General features: G+C 41.9%; 3 protein-coding genes across 10 annotated transcripts in view; 1 reads left to right on the top strand and 2 right to left on the bottom strand.

Annotated features, from left to right (window-relative positions):
• Positions 1-97: 97 nt before the first annotated feature.
• LOC128454982 (zinc finger protein 184) lies at positions 98-10,353 on the bottom strand. Its single transcript, XM_053438605.1, has 2 exons — positions 10,038-10,353; positions 98-3,950 (listed from the first exon to the last, which is right to left on the bottom strand). The coding sequence occupies exons 1-2, from the start codon at positions 10,288-10,290 to the stop codon at positions 1,147-1,149; spliced, it is 3,057 nt and encodes a 1,018-aa protein (XP_053294580.1). The 5' UTR covers positions 10,291-10,353; the 3' UTR covers positions 98-1,146.
• Positions 10,354-11,015: 662 nt separating this feature from the next.
• blcap (bladder cancer associated protein) lies at positions 11,016-14,889 on the top strand. The gene is made up of 2 exons (XM_053438786.1): positions 11,016-11,118; positions 12,902-14,889. Exon 2 carries the CDS (start codon positions 13,119-13,121, stop codon positions 13,380-13,382), a length of 264 nt encoding a protein of 87 aa, XP_053294761.1. The 5' UTR covers positions 11,016-11,118; positions 12,902-13,118; the 3' UTR covers positions 13,383-14,889.
• Positions 14,890-16,382: 1,493 nt separating this feature from the next.
• The window catches only part of ripor3 (RIPOR family member 3), a 31,921-nt gene continuing 28,386 nt past the window's right edge, over positions 16,383-19,917 (bottom strand). For 6 of the 8 annotated variants that reach the window (XM_053438552.1, XM_053438575.1, XM_053438559.1 and 3 more), the window contains 4 exons: positions 18,460-18,662; positions 17,836-17,919; positions 17,565-17,655; positions 16,383-17,484 (listed from right to left, as the gene is read on the bottom strand). In XM_053438552.1, the coding sequence (XP_053294527.1) occupies positions 17,384-17,484; positions 17,565-17,655; positions 17,836-17,919; positions 18,460-18,662 (479 nt within the window). In that variant the 3' untranslated portion in view covers positions 16,383-17,383. Of the gene's footprint in view, positions 17,485-17,564; positions 17,656-17,835; positions 17,920-18,459; positions 18,663-19,196; positions 19,516-19,917 lie in introns of those variants that run through there. The other 2 variants (XR_008341664.1, XM_053438590.1) reach the window with 2 other exon arrangements.

A 19,917-nucleotide genomic window follows, 5' to 3' on the forward strand; every position in this document is an offset into this window, starting at 1 on the left:
GTTCTCCTGAACAAAGGGGGCATGCTTGTTTTCAGGCTTTGACTACCATGTAGGCCGAAGAGGAGGCCTGTGGCTCCACAAAAACCATTTCCCAACATTGGGTTTCTCATATTTTATTCAGTGAATTCATCACGGCTGTTCTCCGTCTCAATGCTGGTCACATTTAAATCTCATTTACAGATGTTACCCGTGTTTTTGCTCTTTTTCTAAGACTTTTCTTGATGTAACTGATGTGAATGGCTTCACTATAAACTACACTGATTTAGTATATATATGATCTGTTTCTGAAAGCACAAGAGACCGGCAGGACGCGTTCCCCTTGTCATTTCATATAGTTATTGTATTTCTTTTGGCAGTCATACGTAACAGTGTTTTTTTTCATTCATTTTTATTTACTTTGAACATGTAAATAAAACAATAAAAAGTATACCAACATGTTAACAAATATAAACTGAAAAAATATATATTTACAATTAGTGGTGAGCAGAGTTCATGATATAATCTACATATTCGAAAATGAGTGAAGAGCACAAACTTATTTAATCTCACCCCTTCACCATAAGTCATTAATTAAAAATTATCTTACTGAACAAGCTTCCTATAAATTTATGGATATATTGTTTACCTGTACAAAAAATAGATGTGATAATATATACAAGTTATATAATAAAAATGTGTCTATAAATGTGTATTTATACATATATACAAACTCATACACCTACCACAGAATCAATCGGTCAGATTCCAACCTCACCACCATGGATTAAGAACAAAGAAAAAGGATCAACCCAGAGCTACTTGTACCTACAGTGAAATCTTTTTCCACACTGAGAGCAAGTAAAATAATGATCTGCTGTATGACTAATTGTATACACAGTTAGACTGCTAATTAATTTAAATCTTTTAAAACCCTAGGAGAAATTTAATAGTTTCTCTCCTGTATGACTTCTCTGACATATATTCAGCTGTTAATTTGAAGCAGATTTTTTTACAAGATATGCAGGACATTATGAAAAATACATAAGTAAATATGGCTATGAAATATATATGGCATAAATCAAATCATTAGAAACAGGAAATATCAACGATATCTTCCATTTTATTCAATGAGTTATTTTTCTAGGGACAAAGAAATTCTCTCCGTAATTAATAATGTGAAGATGCATCAGCCATTCGTCTAAATCTTTTATCAATAAATGGTTTCTCTTCTGTATGATCCCTCATGTGTACAGTTAGAAGGCGCTTTTGTAGGAATCTGCTTCCACACTCAGGGCAACTAAACAATTTCGCTTCTCTATGAGTCTTCATATGTCCAGTTAGCAAGTCCTTTTGTTTGAATCTTTTACCACACTTGGAGCAACTATACAGTTTCTCTTCTTTATGAGTCTCCATATGTCCAGTTAGACTGCTCTTATGAAGAAATCTTCTACCACACTCAGAACAATCAAATGTTTTCAGATTACTTTGAGGCTTTTTGTTATTTTTTGAATTTAAACCAGACTGAGGTTCCCATGTCAGAAACCAATCATCTTCAGTCTCAGAAGAGTCTTCAGCCTTGTCCTCAGTACCTTGTTGTAAATGTCCATAAGGACCTGAGTTCCTGGCTGGTTCTTGTTCTCCACGGTCCGCTCTGTTCTCCTCAGTCTGACTCTGATGAGGCTGTGACAACTCAGGTTTCTCTTCATCTTCTTCACTCTTCATAGTGACAGCAGTCCATGGGAACTTGATATCGGCCTGCTCAAGTTGTTGAAGCTGCTCTCCCTCCTGATTGGTCCACGGTTCCTCCTGTTGCTCTTTAATATGGGGGGGCTCTTGGTCCTCCTGGTCCACAATGGGGCAACTATACAGTTTCTCTTCTGTATGAGTCTCCATATGTCCAGTTAGACTGCTCTTATGAAGAAATCTTCTACCACACTCAGAACAATCAAATGTTTTCAGATTACTTTGAGGCTTTTTGTTATTTTTTGAATTTAAACCAGACTGAGGTTCCCATGGCAGAAACCAATCATCTTCAGTCTCAGAAGAGTCTTCAGCCTTGTCCTCAGTACCTTGTTGTAAATGTCCATAAGGACCTGAGTTCCTGGCTGGTTCTTGTTCTCCACGGTCTGCTCTGTTCTCCTCAGTCTCACTCTGATGAATATGTGACAACTCAGGTTTCTCTTCATCTTCTTCACTCTCCATAGTGACAGCAGTCCATGGGAACTTGATATCAGCCTGCTCAACTTCTTGAAGCTGCTCTCCTTCCTGATTGGTCCACTGTTCCTCCTGTTGCTCTTTAATATGGGGGGGCTCTTGGTCCTCCTGGTCCACAATGGGGCAACTATACAGTTTCTCTTCTGTATGAGTCTCCATATGTCCAGTTAGACTGCTCTTAAGAAGAAATCTTCTACCACACTCAGAACAATCAAATGTTTTCAGATCACTTTGAGGCTTTTTGTTATTTTTTGAATTTAAACCAGACTGAGGTTCCCATGTCAGAAACCAATCATCTTCAGTCTCAGAAGAGTCTTCAGCCTTGTCCTCAGTACCTTGTTGTAAATGTCCATCAGGACCTGAGTTCCTGGCTGCTTCTTGTTCTCCACAGTCCGCTCTGTTCTCCTCAGTCTGACTCTGATAAAGCTGTGATAACTCAGGTTTCTCTTCATCTTCTTCACTCTTCATAGTGACAGCAGTCCATGGGAACTTGATATCAGCCTGCTCAACTTCTTGAAGCTGCTCTCCTTCCTGATTGGTCCACGGTTCCTCCTGTTGCTCTTTAATATGGGGGGGCTCTTGGTCCTCCTGGTCCACAATGGGGCAACTATACAGTTTCTCTTCTGTATGAGTCTCCATATGTCCAGTTAGCTCGTCCTTTTGTTTGAATCTTTTACGACACTTGGAGCAACTATAGGGTTTCTCTCCTGAATGAATCATCATATGTGCAGTTAGATGGATGTTTCGTCTGAATATTTCTCCACACTTGGGGCAACTAAACAGTTTCTCTTCTGTATGAGTCTTCATATGTGCAGTTAGATGGATATTTTGTCTGAATCTTTCTCCACACTCGGAGCAACATAGCAGTTTCTCTCCTCTATGAGTCTTCATATGTCCAGCTAACTTGCCCTTTAGTTTGAACCTTCTTCCACACTCGGAGCAACTAAACAGTTTCTCTTCTTTATGCGTCTCCATATGTGCAGTTAGATAGATCTTTCGTCTGAATCTTTCTCCACACTCGGAGCAACTTAGCAGTTTCTCTCCTATATGAGTCTTCACATGTCCATTTAGCTCGCCTTTACATTTGAATCCTTTACCACACTCGGAGCAACTATACGGTCTCTCTCCTGTATGAGTCATCATATGCACAGTTAGATAATAATTGTATTTAAATATTTGACCACACTCTGAGCACCTTAACGGTCTCTCTCCTGTATGAAACTTAATGTGTAAAATTAGACTGCTCTTATGACGAAATCTTTTACCACACTCAGAACAATCAAATGTTTTCCTACGACTTTTACATTTCATATCACTTAGAGGCTTTTTGTTATTTTTTGAATTTAAACCAGACTGAGGTTCCCTGGTCTGCATCCAATCATCTTCTCTGTCTACAGTCTCAGAAGAGTCTTCAGTCTTGTCCTCAGTACCTTGTTGTAAATGTCCATCAGGACCTGAGTTCCTGGCTGGTTCTTGTTCTCCACAGTCCGCTCTGTTCTCCTCAGTCTGACTCTGATGAAGCTGGGACAACTCAGGTTTCTCTTCATCTTCTTCACTCTTCATAGTGACAGCAGTCCATGGAAACTTGATATCGGCCTGCTCAAGTTGTTGAAGCTGCTCTCCCTCCTGATTGGTCCACGGTTCCTCCAGTTCCTCTTTAATATAGGGGGGCTCCGGGTCCTCCTGGTCCACAAGGGGGCTCCACTGCTGCTGCACAGGGGGAACCTGTTCTTTATTCACCATCAGCTGCTGTACGTCTGCAGGAAGAAAAAAAACATGTTTATTATTTCAGAGTTTTTAAAAACTTGTGTTGTGTCGTTTAATGTCGAATATTATTTTTGAAGGATCACACTCAGGAAGCAGAGATGTTGAGGTAGGTCATAGTTACCAGTAAAAAAAGTTTTATATTTTGAGGTCAAATAAACAAATTAGGACACTAGCAGAGCAGGGCGAGTGGATGTTAGTTGGTTAAGTTGTTTTCACCTCTTTAGCTCTTATCACCACAAACTCTTCTCATCACTGTCTGGTCTTCTAGTGATGACGTCATTAGGAGGAAAGAAGATGGCTGCGTCGAGTCAAAGCTTTGATTCACCAAAAGAACAAACTGAAGCCAGGAAACAAATTGCCCATCATCTAAAGTGTGGGAGTTTTTAAGACGGAGAGCAAACAACATGTTTCTCTGTAAACACTGCGAATCGAAAATGATCACAGCAGCACAACCGTGATGCACAAGCTCTTGAAGCTGGATTATCCAGTGGAGATTTCTCCAGATGGCATCTGGAGCGAGACAGAACGGCAAGTTTTACTTTTTGTCCTGAAACAAGTGTAATATATTACGATTATCAACACATGGAATGGACTGGATTAGCAGGAATCATCTTAACGATATAATGATAACGGCTAGAATGGCCGCCTCGTGTTGGGGCTTTTTAAAAAGTAGTGGTTGTCGTTTAATGTCTAATATTATTTTTGAAGATTCACAGTCAGGAAGCTAAGGGTGTTGAGGTAGTTCGTAGTCACTGTTGAAGAAAATTACACAGACCAGTGTCTAGGGCAGACATGGGCAAAGTACGGCCCATTGGGCTTTTTGATCCGGCCTGCCGAAGTTGTCCAAATATTTAAAAAAACCATACCTTACAATTTATTATAGCACTTTGTAGTTTTGCTTTATTTTTTAAGAAATTGTACTTTATTGCTTATTGTGGTTCTGGGTTTGTACCCTCGGGGTTGAATGCACTTATTGTAAGTTGCTTTGGATAAATTAAATTTGACCCGAGTGTGGTGTATAGGGCTCGAAAGGTCACTTGATCTCCCTTCACTTTTTCACTTTGCCCTGTGAGCCCTTCTGTAAAATGAGCGGATCAAAGAATCGAAAAGTGGACAATGAGTGCCGAGTGTTTAACACGGAGTGGACAACAAAATACTTGGTCACTGAAGTCCTATCGAGGGCTGTATGCTTGATATGCCGAGAAACTGTCGCAGTTTTCGAGTGCAACATCAGCCATCACTTTGCTACAAAGCATGCTAACTACGCTAGCAAGCAGTCAACGCAAGAACGGGCGGCTACAGCTCAGAGGTTGGCGGCTTATTTACAGACTCAGCAACATTTTTTTCACCGACAAAGTGCGATTAAAGAGTCAACTACCAAGGCCAGTTTTTGGGTGGCATTCGAAATAGCAAAGGATAGCAAGCCTTTCTCCAAAGGCGAGTTTATGTTACATTTCCTTGCAAATAAATGCTACTTATTAAAGGCCAAATCCTTACATGTAATGATTTCTCGTTGTCATTTATATTAGTTCACAGATATACTCCATCCATCTGGTCCTGGCCCGGCCCCTCTGTCAGATTTTAGAACCCATTGTGGCCCACGAGTCAAATAGTTTGCCCAACCCTGTTCTAGACCTATAGCAGCATAACTAAGAACAGATCTAAGACTAGCCTGGACCAGCTCTAACTATGAGCTTTTTCAAAAATGAAGGTTTTAATCCTACTCTTAAACGTACAGATGGTGTCCACTTCCGAAAATGAAAGAGAGTATTCCACAGCCGAGGGGCTTGATGGCTAAAAGCTGTGGCTCATACTCTACTTTTAGAAACTTAAGGGACGACAAGTAAGCCTGAATTGGGAGCGGAGTGCTCTAGGGGGTTGATAAGGAACTAACAGCTCTTTAGGTAAAAGGGGCCTTGAAGGTGAGGAGGAGAATTTTTAATTCTATTCTAGATTTAACTGGAAGCCAGTGTAGCGATGCTAATACTGGAGAAATGTGCTCTCTTCTCTTGGTTCTCGTCAGGGTACGTGCTGCGGCATTTTTGACAAGTGGCAGATTCTTTAACGACTTACTGCTGAAGCCTGATAATAATGAATTCCAATAATCCAGTCTGGATGTAACAAAGGCATGGACTAGTTCTTCTGCATCTTTTTGTGAAAGAACACGTACTCTTTAACTGTATATATAGTTTTTTTTATATTGTTATATTGTTCGCTATTGTTGTTTTTAATTTGTTGTTTGTAAAGTGCACCAACCACACCAAGGCAATTTCCTGTATGTGCAAATATACATGGCAATAAAAATAATTCTGATTCTGATTCTGATAAGTGGAAAAAAGCGGTCCTAGAAATTTGTTTTAAGTGAGAATTAAAGGATAAATCGGGATCGAAGATCACTCCCAAGTTCCTGACTGTTTCATTGGAAGCAAGGGCAATGTCGTCTAGCGCAGCTATATCATTAGCTAATGTATCTCTAAGGTGTTTAAGCCCCAGGTCCTTTCTAGTTTTCTTGATACCTGTTTTAACTCATGTGTCTTGGAATTATACCAAGGAACTAATTGAGTCTAATGTTAAATTGTAATGAGTCTGCAGAGCTATCGACGAAAGGTTCGATCTCAATGGAGCTCGTGTTTATAATGAATTTGTTGTTTGTATCGAGGGATAATACGGGTTTAAATGTAATCGGAATTATTTCCTTAAATTAAGCTACAGCACTATCAGGTAAACATCTAGAAAACAGTTTATTAGTGGCATATATTCAGATAATGGATGAATCGAAGGTTATTAAATTATGGTCTGATAGAATTGGATTGCGCGTAAGTACTAGGGATGGGCGTTCGATTAAATTGTCTTCGTCGATCGTCGGGAGAGTTAATGACGAATTTTCGATTAATCATTAATATTTTCAAGTTCAAAAATTCACTATTTATAGGCTATATAAAAATGCAGTGAAAAAAAGCGTGTTTCCTCATTGAGATCTTTATTACAAGATGAACAAAATATGCGCTGCTGTAATCTTAAGCAGCGGAGTCGACAGCTAGAAGCCGGTGCTACTAAACAAAACTGACCCTCGTTTTTTTTCTTTCTCCAAAATAAAATAACAATATAAAAAAAACATAATGTTAAACAACAACTACAAATATAAATACTTAGGTTTGATAGGTTTTGACAAATGTCTATTAAAAACTATAAAACAAGGCCCCGAGTCGAGAAAGCTTCATAAAAATAACCAGTAACTCACATACAACTTCAGCACAAGCCTACGGATTATTGTTGAGAAAGATGAGCATGTTAATATGCTCTGTGGTATCAAAAAGAAAAAAGATTAATTCAAGTTTTCACATAAAATACTTTATGCACTCATACTGCCATACATCGTGCTTACAGTAACAGAAAATGTGTACAGCACAATATATTGTAAAACAATATGAACATCAAAACTAAAATTAGGTATAGCCTACACTAACAACACAGTCCATTAGATGGAAGCATTTTTAAAGGAATGAGATATTCAAATCTGTTGTGAACAAGTGCCCAGTGGTTTTGAGGTTTGCGCGTGTTGTTTTGAGAATGTCATTTCTGTTTCGTGAAAGGAGCCAAAGCAATGGAGAAAAACTGTAAACTTAATGTGTGATTGGTGATCAGATGTGTGAAACTCCCCCTTGACTAGAAAGGTTTTAGTTGCACCTGAAAATTAAGCCGATGATCAAAGTGATCCTTATTACAGTATATATGCCTGAAAGATTTTGACAGTGGAGTGAACTATTATGCAGGTGATGATGTACACAATGAAATGATGCCAACATGTTCTGCAGAGAACAACAACTTGACTGAGAAGCGACAGTCAGTTTAGACCAGCAAGATATATTCAATTGGTAATTGGGCTAACTGAAGGCAATTGTACCTAACCGTTTGCAAAGGTGTGTTAATCATTTGAAATTTATGCAAGCTGTAGGCAAAGTTACCTAACCGTTTGCAAGGATGTGCTAATACAATTGCAATTTGATTAAAGGAATGAGATATTCAAATCTGTTGTGAACAAGTGCCTAATGGTTTGGAGGTTTGCACGTGTTGTTTTGAGAATGTCATTTCTGTTTCGTGAAATGAGCCAAAGCAATTGAGAAAAACTGTAACTAAAAGAGCCTTAGTTGACTGTAGGGATTGGCATAATTAATCGACGATCGATTAATTGATCATTAAGAATTTCTCGATGAAAAAATTATTTCATCGAGAAATTCGCTAATTACACATTTGACCACGGGGGGCAGTGTTTGAAAAAATACGCCACAGTCCTACTCAGTTACCTGCGACTGGCTGCGAGTTACCGTGTAGTTCCATTTCCAAAGTAAACATGAAGAGGTCACGGCGAAGTGTTGCATGGGACCATTTTGAGTTTAAAAAATGACTTGGTTCACTGCCAACACTGCGAAGCTATCCCAGAGGCTGGGGGACACGAGGAGCCTGCGGTGTCTGACACGGACGAGGGGAGCACAAACACCGGAGCCGCGGCCAGGCTAGCCAAGTTAGCACGGAGCTACCTGTGTATCACGGCGACGTCAGTCCCCTCAGAGCGGGTTTTTTGGCGGCTAGACTGACGGTCACCAGGCTGCGTTCGCGTCTGACCCCAGAGCAGTTTAACATGCTCATCTTTCTCAACACAAATCCGTAGGCTGGTGCTAAAGTTGTATGTGAGTTACTGGTTATTTTTATGAAGCTTTCTCGACTCGGTACCTTGTTTGATAGATTTGAGTTACATTTGGCAAAACCTGTCAGACCTAAGTATTATATATTTGTAGTTGTTGTTTAACATTATGTTTTTTTATATTATTATTATTTTATTTTGGAGAAGAAAAAAAACGAGGGTCAGTTGTGTTTAGTAGCACCGGCTTCTAGCTGTCGACTCCGCTGCTTAAGATTACTGCAGCGCATTTTGTTCATCTTGTTATAAAGATCTCAATGAGGACACATGCTTTTTTTCACTGCATTATAATGTAGCTTATAAATAGTGAATTTTTTAACTTGAAAATATTAATGATTAATCGAAAATTCGTCATTAACTCTCCCGACGATCGATGAAGACAATTTAATCAAACGCCCATCCCTAGTTGACAGTGATCCTATGTTTAAAGGGACCACATTTAAAAGTCTTAGATTCCTGCGTTGTTGCAGAGGTTGTGTTAATTTGTATTAGTTTTTTGTCTGGAATTCTCTCTCTGTTATTGTTTAATTTTAATCGGACGGGGGACAGACACAGTCTCTATGGGGTTGTTGTTGTGTGACTGATCCAGAGGGAGCACAGAGAAGTGTGTAGCACTGCAGCTCTGCTTCCTGGTCCCGAACCCTGGGTTGTCATGTAATAGACTGAGTAATATTCCTAGATAAGAGAGCTGCTCCATCCCAAGTGGGATGAACGCCGTCTCTCCTAACAAGACCAGGTTTTCTCCAAAAAGTTTGCAAATTATCTACAAAGCCCGGAACCGTTTACAGGACAGCACCTCGACAGCCAGCGGCTAAAAGACAACATGCAGCAAAACATGTCATCACCTGTCGTGTTAGGGAGAGGGCCAGAGGAAATGTGTAAACTTGTAAACCAGTTCTAGTATTTAAATAAAACCCAGATTCTCCAGTTCAGGAATAGTGTTGCTTTGACATACATGGATGTATTCATCTATGTGTCACAGCAAAAATATACCAGTATCATAATTATTCACACAATCTGTGTCTGTTTTACAGGATGAGACGAAGCAGTCTGGAGAACTGTATACACAAAAGGAGCCAAAATGCACGAACAGCCGAAGCTGAGCTGAGACAAAGCTCCTGATCCTCTGATCTACACATTCCATCAACTTAACAAAACCAGACATTGTTTTAAACGTATCGTTCCCTTTAAGCCAAGGAGTGTTTGTTGGATCAACTCATGTTAGCAGAGATGAAGCTAGCTAGCTTTAGCAGGGCTGAAGCTAGCTAGCGTTAGCAGAGCTAAAGTTAGCTAGCGTTAGCAGAGCTAAAGTTAGCTAGCGTTAGCAGAGCTGAAGCTAGCTATTGTTAGCCTGTGAGCGGCTCCTCGAGGGACTCACCAACTCGGTGCAGCCGGAGTTCGGGCTTCATCACGGCCTCCAGCAGCCTCCTCTGGCGCTCGGACCGCTCCATTTTGTCTTCTAACACCGCCAGGATCTCCTCCCCCGCAGCCGTTAGCCGCTCGGTTAGCATCGCTCTCAGCGCCGGGACTCGAGCCGTTTCTCCTCCTTTCTCCAGCTGCAGCAGAAAGTCTTCGGCGGCGGCGCTGATCCGCTCATGTACCGACACCCGCAGCAGCTGCACGTCGGACATCTTCCTCCTCTTTGCGCACTTTGAGTCTCGGAGCGGACAAAGGGATCGAGCGGCAGGAAACAGAGACACCTAGCTCAGAGCCAACAGTGACGCCTGCTGGACTGGAGGACGAGGAGAAAACTAAAGTCCTGATACTGTACAGTAGAAATATATGGAAGACGAGACATGATATATAAATACTTAAATATACATGATACACCTGGGCTACGATTTGTGTGAAGATCGGTGAATGCTAACTGAGGGGCTTTTCCTTAGATAGCGCTGTTGAGCCATTTTTCCACGCCCATTTCGAATACAATTACTTTTTGGGGTTTGGAATTTCCGGCAAACTTTGGTAACAATATGAGCATGTCTAGGCCCCGAAAAGCCCCAAAAGGAAAATACAAACCCTTCGAACTACAATAGGGGCTCCCACCGTGGGTGCTCGGGCCCTAATTAAGTGACCAAATAAGGGAACAGTGTCCCTACACATTGTGAACATCATTTCTGTACTTTATTTAAAACCTAGAGCTGTTTGATTGAGAAACATCTTCATACAGATACTGCATTAGTTAATATAGTTATAATACAATTACTATACTATATATTCTTACGGCAGTAATACCGTAACCGTGTGTTTTAACCTGGAGTTGAGAAAAAGTGGAAACAATCTGCAGGATTTTCTGTGTGATGTATATGTAAAGATGATTTCATTCAGGCGGATCTCAGGCTCCTAAACCTCTTTGGACCAGGGGTCCTTCCGCGCCAGCGCTAATGCCTGCTAGCTTGTCGGTGGTTAGCAGCTACGTACGCAGTCGGTTGTGGTAGAATGAGCCCGACAGGAGTCAGGTCAGTTGACATTTCAACACCCACACAGACGCTGCACATCAACGTGGGAGGTTTCTGAAGCTGAGTCGCCGCAGTTTGACGCTTAACGTCTCGAAACCCCCGGGAACAGCTTTTGTTGTGTTTTCAAGCTAGTTAGCCAGCTAGCCTCCGGTACGCGTTGTTCTCTGGTCCACATAGACAACAGTCGAGACAAACATGGCGGGTTGTGTGCGTGTGTGCTGGAGATGAAATGAAAGCATCTAAACGCTGAGATGTCTGAGTCTCAATCAACGCGCGGAACCACGGAGGCCATGTGTTTGAAAAGCTTCTTCTTTTAGAGCTAGCTCACACTGCTAACGGAGGTTGCCGCCCACCGCGACTGGAAATCACACTAAACTACCGGCAAATATCCTTGTAATTAACGGGTTTTATTCTTTTACACTGGCGACCGAAGTGATGCGTGGCTCCACTCCCCTCTGAGGCCAGTTTCTCTGCTGGTAAACGGTGCATCGCTGTGGTTTTGAATGGGGCTCGGTCGTGAACACACGTTAGCATTAGACACGCCTTTCAATTAGCGTCCAGGTCTGTGCGTAAAGAACCCGACTGCGTGTTCTGCTGTTTGAGTGAGTTTGCAGCTAGCTGTGGCACGACGTCAGTGTTTACTAGCTGCGAGTGAACAACGAGCTGGTTAGCTGTAGTCCGTGTGTTAGCATCGCGGGGAACAACGTGAGGCAGGAAGAAAGCTGCAGCTGTTCCCCACACGGAACTTTCCGTCCTTCGGTCACTTCCGCACGTTGTTGGTGTAGTTTCGAACTCAAGTTGGTTCGACTCTTCAGCCAGAATTAGATGTAAAAATCACCTGCATGTGATTAGTTCGTTCTCCCACACGTCATATGTTCACGGGACAGCAGGTAGTGACGTTAGCTGAGAGGCTAGCCTGCAGCACCCAGGCCCCTTACGAGGAAGTTACACATGCAACGAGTTGGTTAGATGGTTCCTGAAGTGTGGGAGACGATGAGTAGTCTCAACTGTCCGAGTCTAAGACAGCAACGTTATCCTGCAAGTCCAGAGAAACCGGTCCTGGAAACACCTGCGACTTTTAAAAGCCAATGTCTAGTTTATGTTAATGTCTAATGCTTCTTCTACCGGGACGAATCCCTGCTAAAGGAACCAGGATCAGTTAAAACCACAACACAAGCTAAGGCGCATGATTCGAATTACATTTGGCTGCAGTGTAAAACGTTGATCAGTTCACATTTTCACAAATGTAATGTTTAATTATATCATGTAAATACAAATACTCACAATAACAAAGCTGGAACCCAGATAATGTTTTAGTATTTTTTGCTTTAAAACAAACCTTGAACAATAATTTGTCAATTATCTAATTGACAAATTATTTCAGCTCAGAACTAAACTATTTGATCACGTTTTAATCTGTAGAATGTGAAGAAGCATATGAATGTGGCTTCTTCCACTCTCTGTATTTAAAGTTAGAATAAACATTCTGATAGTATTTATATACTTGGATCGTTATTTTCCTAGAGCAGTAATACAGTCACAGAAAAGATGTTTGAACTGTAGCTGATGCAGTCAATTCCATAATGAATGGAGAAGTTGGTTTCATTATTTATCGTCATTAAACTTTTTCTCATTCTCTCACTTATGAGCGTTTGCTGCAAATTCTTTGTGGAGCAAACAATTAATAGTTGATAACGATATTTATTTCAGCTCCGGTTTGAAGAGACTGTTAAAATGTTGACCTCCTCCGTTGTTTGACTTCTCTGTCCTCTGCTGTCTCCAGGGATGAGTTGACGACCGCAGCCTCTGACTTCCTCGACCTGTCTCTGCATCACTGCAGCTCAGTCGGGTAGAACGACTCCTCCACATCGCACCATCTGCATAGGGCGGACCCCCTCCCCCCCCCCACCACCACCACCACATCCTTCTAACAACCTGTGAGTGAACGGTGCTCGCGCCGCAGAAGATCCTCTGCCAACGTCTTTCAACAAAGAGAGACGATGTATTGTCTACAGTGGCTGCTCCCCGTGCTGCTCATCCCCAAACCACTTAACCCAGCGCTGTGGTTCAACCACTCCATGTTCATGGGCTTCTACCTGCTCAGCTTCCTGCTGGAGAGGAAGCCGTGCACCATCTGCGCCTTGGTCTTCCTCGCTGCCCTTTTCCTCATCTGCTATAGCTGCTGGGGCAACTGCTTCCTGTACCACTGCCAGGACACCGCGCTGCCGGACGCTGCCCACGACCCAGCTATAGTTGGAACCTAGGAGGGAATAGACGGGGAGAGATATCGGGGGGGAGGGGGGTGATGGGTGATGGGGCTTGCTGGAGAATTACTGTAGAATGATACTGCCATGATATCAGAGGGGACGGACCCCACTTTTGGGGGTTGGAGAGTGGTGAGAAGGAGGCGCTGAATGGAGGCTGGAGGGTTGTTCTGCTGAAAAAAATGAATACTGCCACAGAGGCTGAGGTGGGGGGGGGTGGTTTTTTTTTTTTTTATGCTGTCAAGAAAAACTGACTTAAATCTGAGGTGGTCGGAGGAGAGGAGGGAGAAGCTACATCGGAGGAGACGTGGTGGACGAGAGACGGCAGCGTAGAAACTTGAAACAGGCAGAGGAGGACACGTGTTGATTTGAGGAGAGAAGAATTTTATTTTCTGAATCTTTCATTCCAGCATTTGAATGAAAACCAGACCAGATAATAATAAATAAATATATATGTATATATAAATACACCACAGGTGTCACGGGGGGGTCATTGTGGCCGCTGTGTTTCAGTTGCCTGGTTCCTCTCTACTTCAACCAGAACTTCTCCAAAAACCTGCAGGGTCCTCGGCCTCAGTCCACCTGCTCCCGAGGAACTCTCCAGACGGAGCTCAGGCGATTTGAGTTTTCACTCAGTTCTCGCATTTGTCCGCAAGCTTTCTGTACCTGGTGGAGTCGGCCTGCCTCTCAGAGTCCAACCATCCCAACTCTCTCTCTGCACACGGAATGCTACCCTTCACAAGGAGAGCACTGGACAATCAGTAACTATGCTGTGAATAATTCCTCTTTTGCCGCATTGCCACAAACACACACACACACGTACACACACAAAACTCAGACCATGTAATAATGCTGAGGAACTGTCCCGTCGTTATTACCCAGCGGGCTCTGCAGCTGCTCTTCTCCGCTCATCCTACTCCTCCCGCCTTCGAGGGAACGTCCCCGACCCGCCAGACTTACCATTTGATCTTTATTTGTTCTTTTTGCTGTTCTTCATCACGCATGGGTTGACGTTATTTTTTTTGTTTTGTGTATTAAGTTCACACACAGATTTTAGTGAGTTTAAACAAAATGCCGAACGTTTCCAAAGGGTGTACAAATCTGTGTGTGTGGGGTGAATGAAAGGTTTGTGTGTTGTGTGATAGGTGTGCTGGGTTTTTCTCTGTGTGTGTGATCAAGTCATGCTGATGTGCGCAAAAAACAACAACCTGTTGACGCATGGAAACAAGCAGCAGGGGGCAGTATTTCCAGCAAAAATAAGCAATACAGAGCGCTGGCTGCGGAAATTCCGTTATCGACAAGTTTACTGGTGATCAGAGAGAGTGTGTGTGTGTGTGTCACTGCTCTGAGAGTTATGATGCCCTGTCGGACACAGGCTACGGTGTTTACACTGTGTACCTAATGGTGTGTGTGTGTGAGTGTAGCCTTGTGTAGTAGTGCACATCATGCTCACTGCTACCTGATTGCTTTGGTTTTAATTTAAATAAAGTTTTTTCCTCTCAACATGTTTAAACTGTGATAAGTTGAGTTTGTTATTGGGTTTCTTTAAATTATTCTTTAGTTGAGTTTGGTCTTAAATGATTTGAGTAAAATCCGGATTATTTTCTCTATTGATTGTTTTCATCAGAAAATAATTTGAAGTCAGACAATAAGCTTCAATTCTCACTTTTCAGAACCTGGAGCGTTAAAACTTTCTCTTTTTCTTAATTGATTAATCTGTTTTCAACAGTTAAAACTCAGTTGATTGTTTCATGTGATATTGTAAACAGTATTTGGTATTTAAATGAATATCAGTGCTTCATAATTTGAGATTTAGAAACTTCAACGATCAAATTAATGTAGCTAAGGAGTTGAGATATCCTGAAATGTGGCTGGTTGTAGTAAATTGAAATACTTTCTACTTATTTACTCTATACCTTGGAATTAATTTAAAAGTCACTAAAGAAATTCCCATAGGAAAACCAAAATATTAAATATCTTTCGAAGCAGAATGTCTCATTAACGAGTAAATTATAGAATAAACTGGTTTTAATTCACGTTCTATGGTATTAGAAAGTATAAATGGGACATTAAAAATATATAAAGACAGTCAAAATGATTCAAGACGAGGAAACGATATGAAACTGAGCTGGATGTGTTTCAGCTGATGATGCAACACAAGGACAAACCAACCTGCTCCACCACCGTCACTCAGATCCTGAAAATTAATATCTTCATCTTCCACGACGACAGAAAGATTTATCACAGACACACATCTTTGTGCCAAAATACAGATTGTGCGTCATCATGGTCAAAATCTGAGTTTTTAAGATTCAAACCGGAAAAAAACACAAGAAGATATTCAGAAATGAGTCACTGTGCATAACGAGTGTTTTTTACTTTTGGTATTCAAAGTACATTTGGCTAGTAATACTTTTGTATTTCTGCTCGTAGGAGCGCAGTGTTTCTACACTATAGTATTTGTACTTTTGCTTTTTACTTTTTATTCCTCTGTTCCACCAACACCCATCATTTCCTCATCTTATCTCCTCATCTCCTTATTTCCACTCATCTCAATTCTACAAAAAAAGAACATATACAGTTTAAGAATGAGCAGAATCTGCAGCATGTGTTCCTGCAGGACGAAGACAACACAACTGAACTGCTGAACATTTAGATCCTGCTTCATTTCCCGCAACATAAATAATTATTGAAGCGTAGTGAAGTTTATGGAGTAGCATTTCTTTTGCACTCAAACAGAAAAAAACCTCCTGAAACGTGAAGCAGGCTCCAAGACTTCCTCCAGATAGAAAACTCAACCATCGTCTTGCCATGACACTTTATGACTCGACAAACAGTCTGTGAATATCTCAGGTCCCGGGTCAGTTTGACCTCAGTCTGATGCGTGGTGAGAGAAAGCATCCGGAGGTCAGGGCCCCTCCCAAACATCTGGTTCCCTGAGCAGCCAGCAGGGGGCAGCACCCGCCTCTGTGTCTCAGCTGAGCTTCAACAACAACATGGGAAACTAAAGAAAGTTTTATTTTCTCTGGAGAAACACAGTTCATGAGGTTTAAATATTAATAAGTGACAATGTTCGTGTCCTGATTTTTAGCTCTGAACCATAGTTTGTAGCAAACTTGTTTATTGGGACTAAAACTATATTTACAAATTATGCTTGAAAAAGGAGATTAAGATAAAATCGTTTGTCCTTCGTGTCAATGTCCCCTGTGTTTGTGTCTCAAATCAAACTCCACTCGTTCTGCGGCTCTTCACCTGCAGCAGCTGCAGCCACATAACCACAGATATGTTTGTACATTATTTCCCTCAAACGCACATGTGAGACACAATGTGAAAATAAATGGTTTTCTTCATTTTCCAGTGAAACAACCATAGAGATTTACAACCGAGTATTAGCAAGAGCAAAAAATCTGAGCTCTTCATAATAAAGTCATAATACTATGCAGCATAAAGTTGTTATATTACAAAATACAATTTGAATATTATGTATAAAAAGTTCAAATATTCCAAGAATGAAATTGTAGAATCACAGTAATAAAGTTGTAATGACAATTAAGTCCTAATATTAGAACTAGAATGTTGTCGTAAAAGTGTTAGAATAAAGTTTTAAGTCTATATTTCTTTATTCGAGAAATCTCCGATTCTTTGGCCCACATGGCTCTGACACTCAAAGATACGGTCCCAGCTCTGGATAAGCAGGAATCATTTTCTTATCTGGTTAAAAAACTTAAGTAGATTGTAACACAACAGATTGGTTTTATTTTTGTACATAATTTTTCATATTTGACTGAAATCAAGTCCCAGTAAAAGCGACTTTTCTGACCGGACAGTCTGTCCATCATCAGCTCTTCCTCTGCTCACATCACCTTTATTCTGAAGGTTTTTCAGAATAAGAGGCTTTGTCCTTCAGTGCAGGCTCATAGACCTCATGTCTCTCGTCCTGTAAATCAGGATCGTTGAGATTCTTCATGTTTCATCTTTTGTTCTTAAATAAAAACAGTTTCCTATAGAATCGTGATCTCCGTCTCTTGGTTCTGAAAAGCCTCCTCCTGCATCTCCGTGTACAGCTGCTCCATCCTCTGGAAGGCCGAGAAGCCCTTCTTACCTGCAGACAAGGAAACAACGTGAACACCATCGAGTAGAAACAACTCAGCTGCTGAATGAAGAGGGATTCAATGTATTCACCAAAAGAGAGGACGGTCTGTCGGGCAGCGCCGCGGAGATCCTCATCCGCTGATCTCCACAAATCTGCTATGTGGTCCACACACTCTGTCGCCTGGCACACACACACACACACACACACACACACACACACACACACACACACACACACACACACACACACACACACACACACACACACACACACACACACACACACACCAGACAGCGATCAAAACACTACACGTCTCTGTGTGTGTGTCTGCAGACAGTTTGTCAAATGTGCGTCTCTCACCCTGAGGCACTTCAGAGCCAGACAGGAGCCGTGCTGGATTTGAACCTCAGTGCTTTTCAAACTCTCTGTGTAGTAAACCAGCGCCTGGAGAGGAAGAACAACAGACACGTGACAGACGTGTTGGTTTGTTTCAGGCGTGTAACCCACAGATAAGCTCTTCTACACACGTGTTATCACCTCGGCCAAGGAGGTTATGTTTTTAATCTGGGTTTGTTGGATATTAAGATTAGACAGAAAGCTACTGAACAGATTTCCATGAAGCCTGGTGGAAGGATGTAGTGTGAGTCAATTCATTCTGGTGCAGATCAAGGAGTGTTTCATGGTTTCTTTCATAAATCTTGATCCGGCATGTTTAGGGTTCTGATATTTATGAGTCAGTGGAATTTTGGTGCAGATCCACTGAGGCAGAGTTGATTGTGGATGAAGCCTGAGTGAGATTCTAATTGTCCACTTCCCCCTGTATGATAGAAACCGTTTACTCAGAGGTCAGTGGGACATTTGAGTTGCAGAGCAGTGTTTTTCTCATCTGTAAATTTCCTATCAGCAGATTTAAAGTTTGATTCTTGACCTTGTTAAAAAGAGATTGAGGACTTGGAGGATTTCTCCTGGGACAGCTTCCTGTACCTTGCTCCTGAAGGCCTTGCAGCCTGCGGCTCTGCAGAGGCAGTTGGCAGCAGCCTTGCAGACTTTGTGGTTGGGGTCGACCTGCAGGGCGGCGAGGGTCTGCAGCGTGCAGCCCAGTGGGAGGAGCTCTGCGATGCCCCGCCCCCTCAGTTTGTTTAAAGCTCGCCGCCGTTTGGGACTCCTCAGGGCCGACAGGAAGTGCTCTGGAACACAACAGTGAGTCACGTCACATGATCTTTATCAATTCTTGACCTTGAAAAGATGTTAAACTTTTGATTTTTATTTCCCCTCTTCATGCTCCTGCACATTTTTATTCACACATGGAGTCAAACCAAGACCTGGTTCTCGCTGTGCAGCTCAGTAACAGCTGTGTGTTGTTTCTTATGTAAGAGCATTTGGCATAACGGCAGCTTTTGCATCTCAGAAAAGTTAATCACATTTTATACTATTTTCCTGGCACAGTCTTGGCACTGAGCTCCGCCCGCCTGGGGTTCAAAGTGCTGTTAAAACAAACGCCAAGACTGATCTCAGACTGGAAGATCGACCTGTGAGCAGGAACCTGTTGTTTTAACAGTTTTATATGAGCGGTGCTGAGCCAGGTAGATGTTCATCAGTTTAATAAACAGCAGACGTAAGGAAACTGAGGCTGCGTGAGGAAGGAAGGGAGGGAGGGAGGGATGGAGGGATGGAGGAAGGAAGGAAGGAAAAATTGAAGGAAGGAGGAAAGGGAGGAAAGAAGGAAGGAAGGAAGGAAGGAAGGAGGGAAGGAAGGAAGGAAGTGTTTTGTGTCTTTATATCTGAACATATTTTAGTAATTACATGAATCATGTAGCTTTTGAAACTTTAAAGAGCCTTCAAGGGGACACACACATATACACACAAACACACACACACACACACACACACACACACCCACACACAATTTGTTTGGCGTGACCGTTTGGCACTAACGTTGACAGATGGTCCAGATTCCTTTTAATATGCTGGAATTTCTGGAACGTTCTCAGATTCTCAAGCTCTGTAGGGAAACCGCAGCGACATTCCTCAAACACACAACTGATACCAGAAGAGACACACACACACACACACACACACACACACACACACTGTATATACACACATAAATACACAAACATTTGTACATTTCTATGAACACAAACTGTGGACACCTGTCACTTGTGATCCTAGAAATAACTCTGACTGACTTAGTTTCTAAACAACGTGTCTCTTGCTCCATGGTCTCTAATTACTAAATAAAAGCAGGAGGAGGAACCTGAAGAAAAGGAGCAGAGGAGTTTGAGAACTTGTGTTTGTCTCTGAAGTGTCCAATTAAGATCGAATGCTGCAGAGGAAATGACACAAAACATCCCTCTTCAGTCTTTGGATTTCAGAACCAATCCTCTAATCTGTCCTCTGCTTTGTTTTAAGACCTTAGTTAAGACATGCGTTCATGCAATA

Source organism: Pleuronectes platessa, chromosome 2 (genome assembly GCF_947347685.1).
Source record: "Pleuronectes platessa chromosome 2, fPlePla1.1, whole genome shotgun sequence".
NCBI lineage: Eukaryota > Metazoa > Chordata > Actinopteri > Pleuronectiformes > Pleuronectidae > Pleuronectes > Pleuronectes platessa.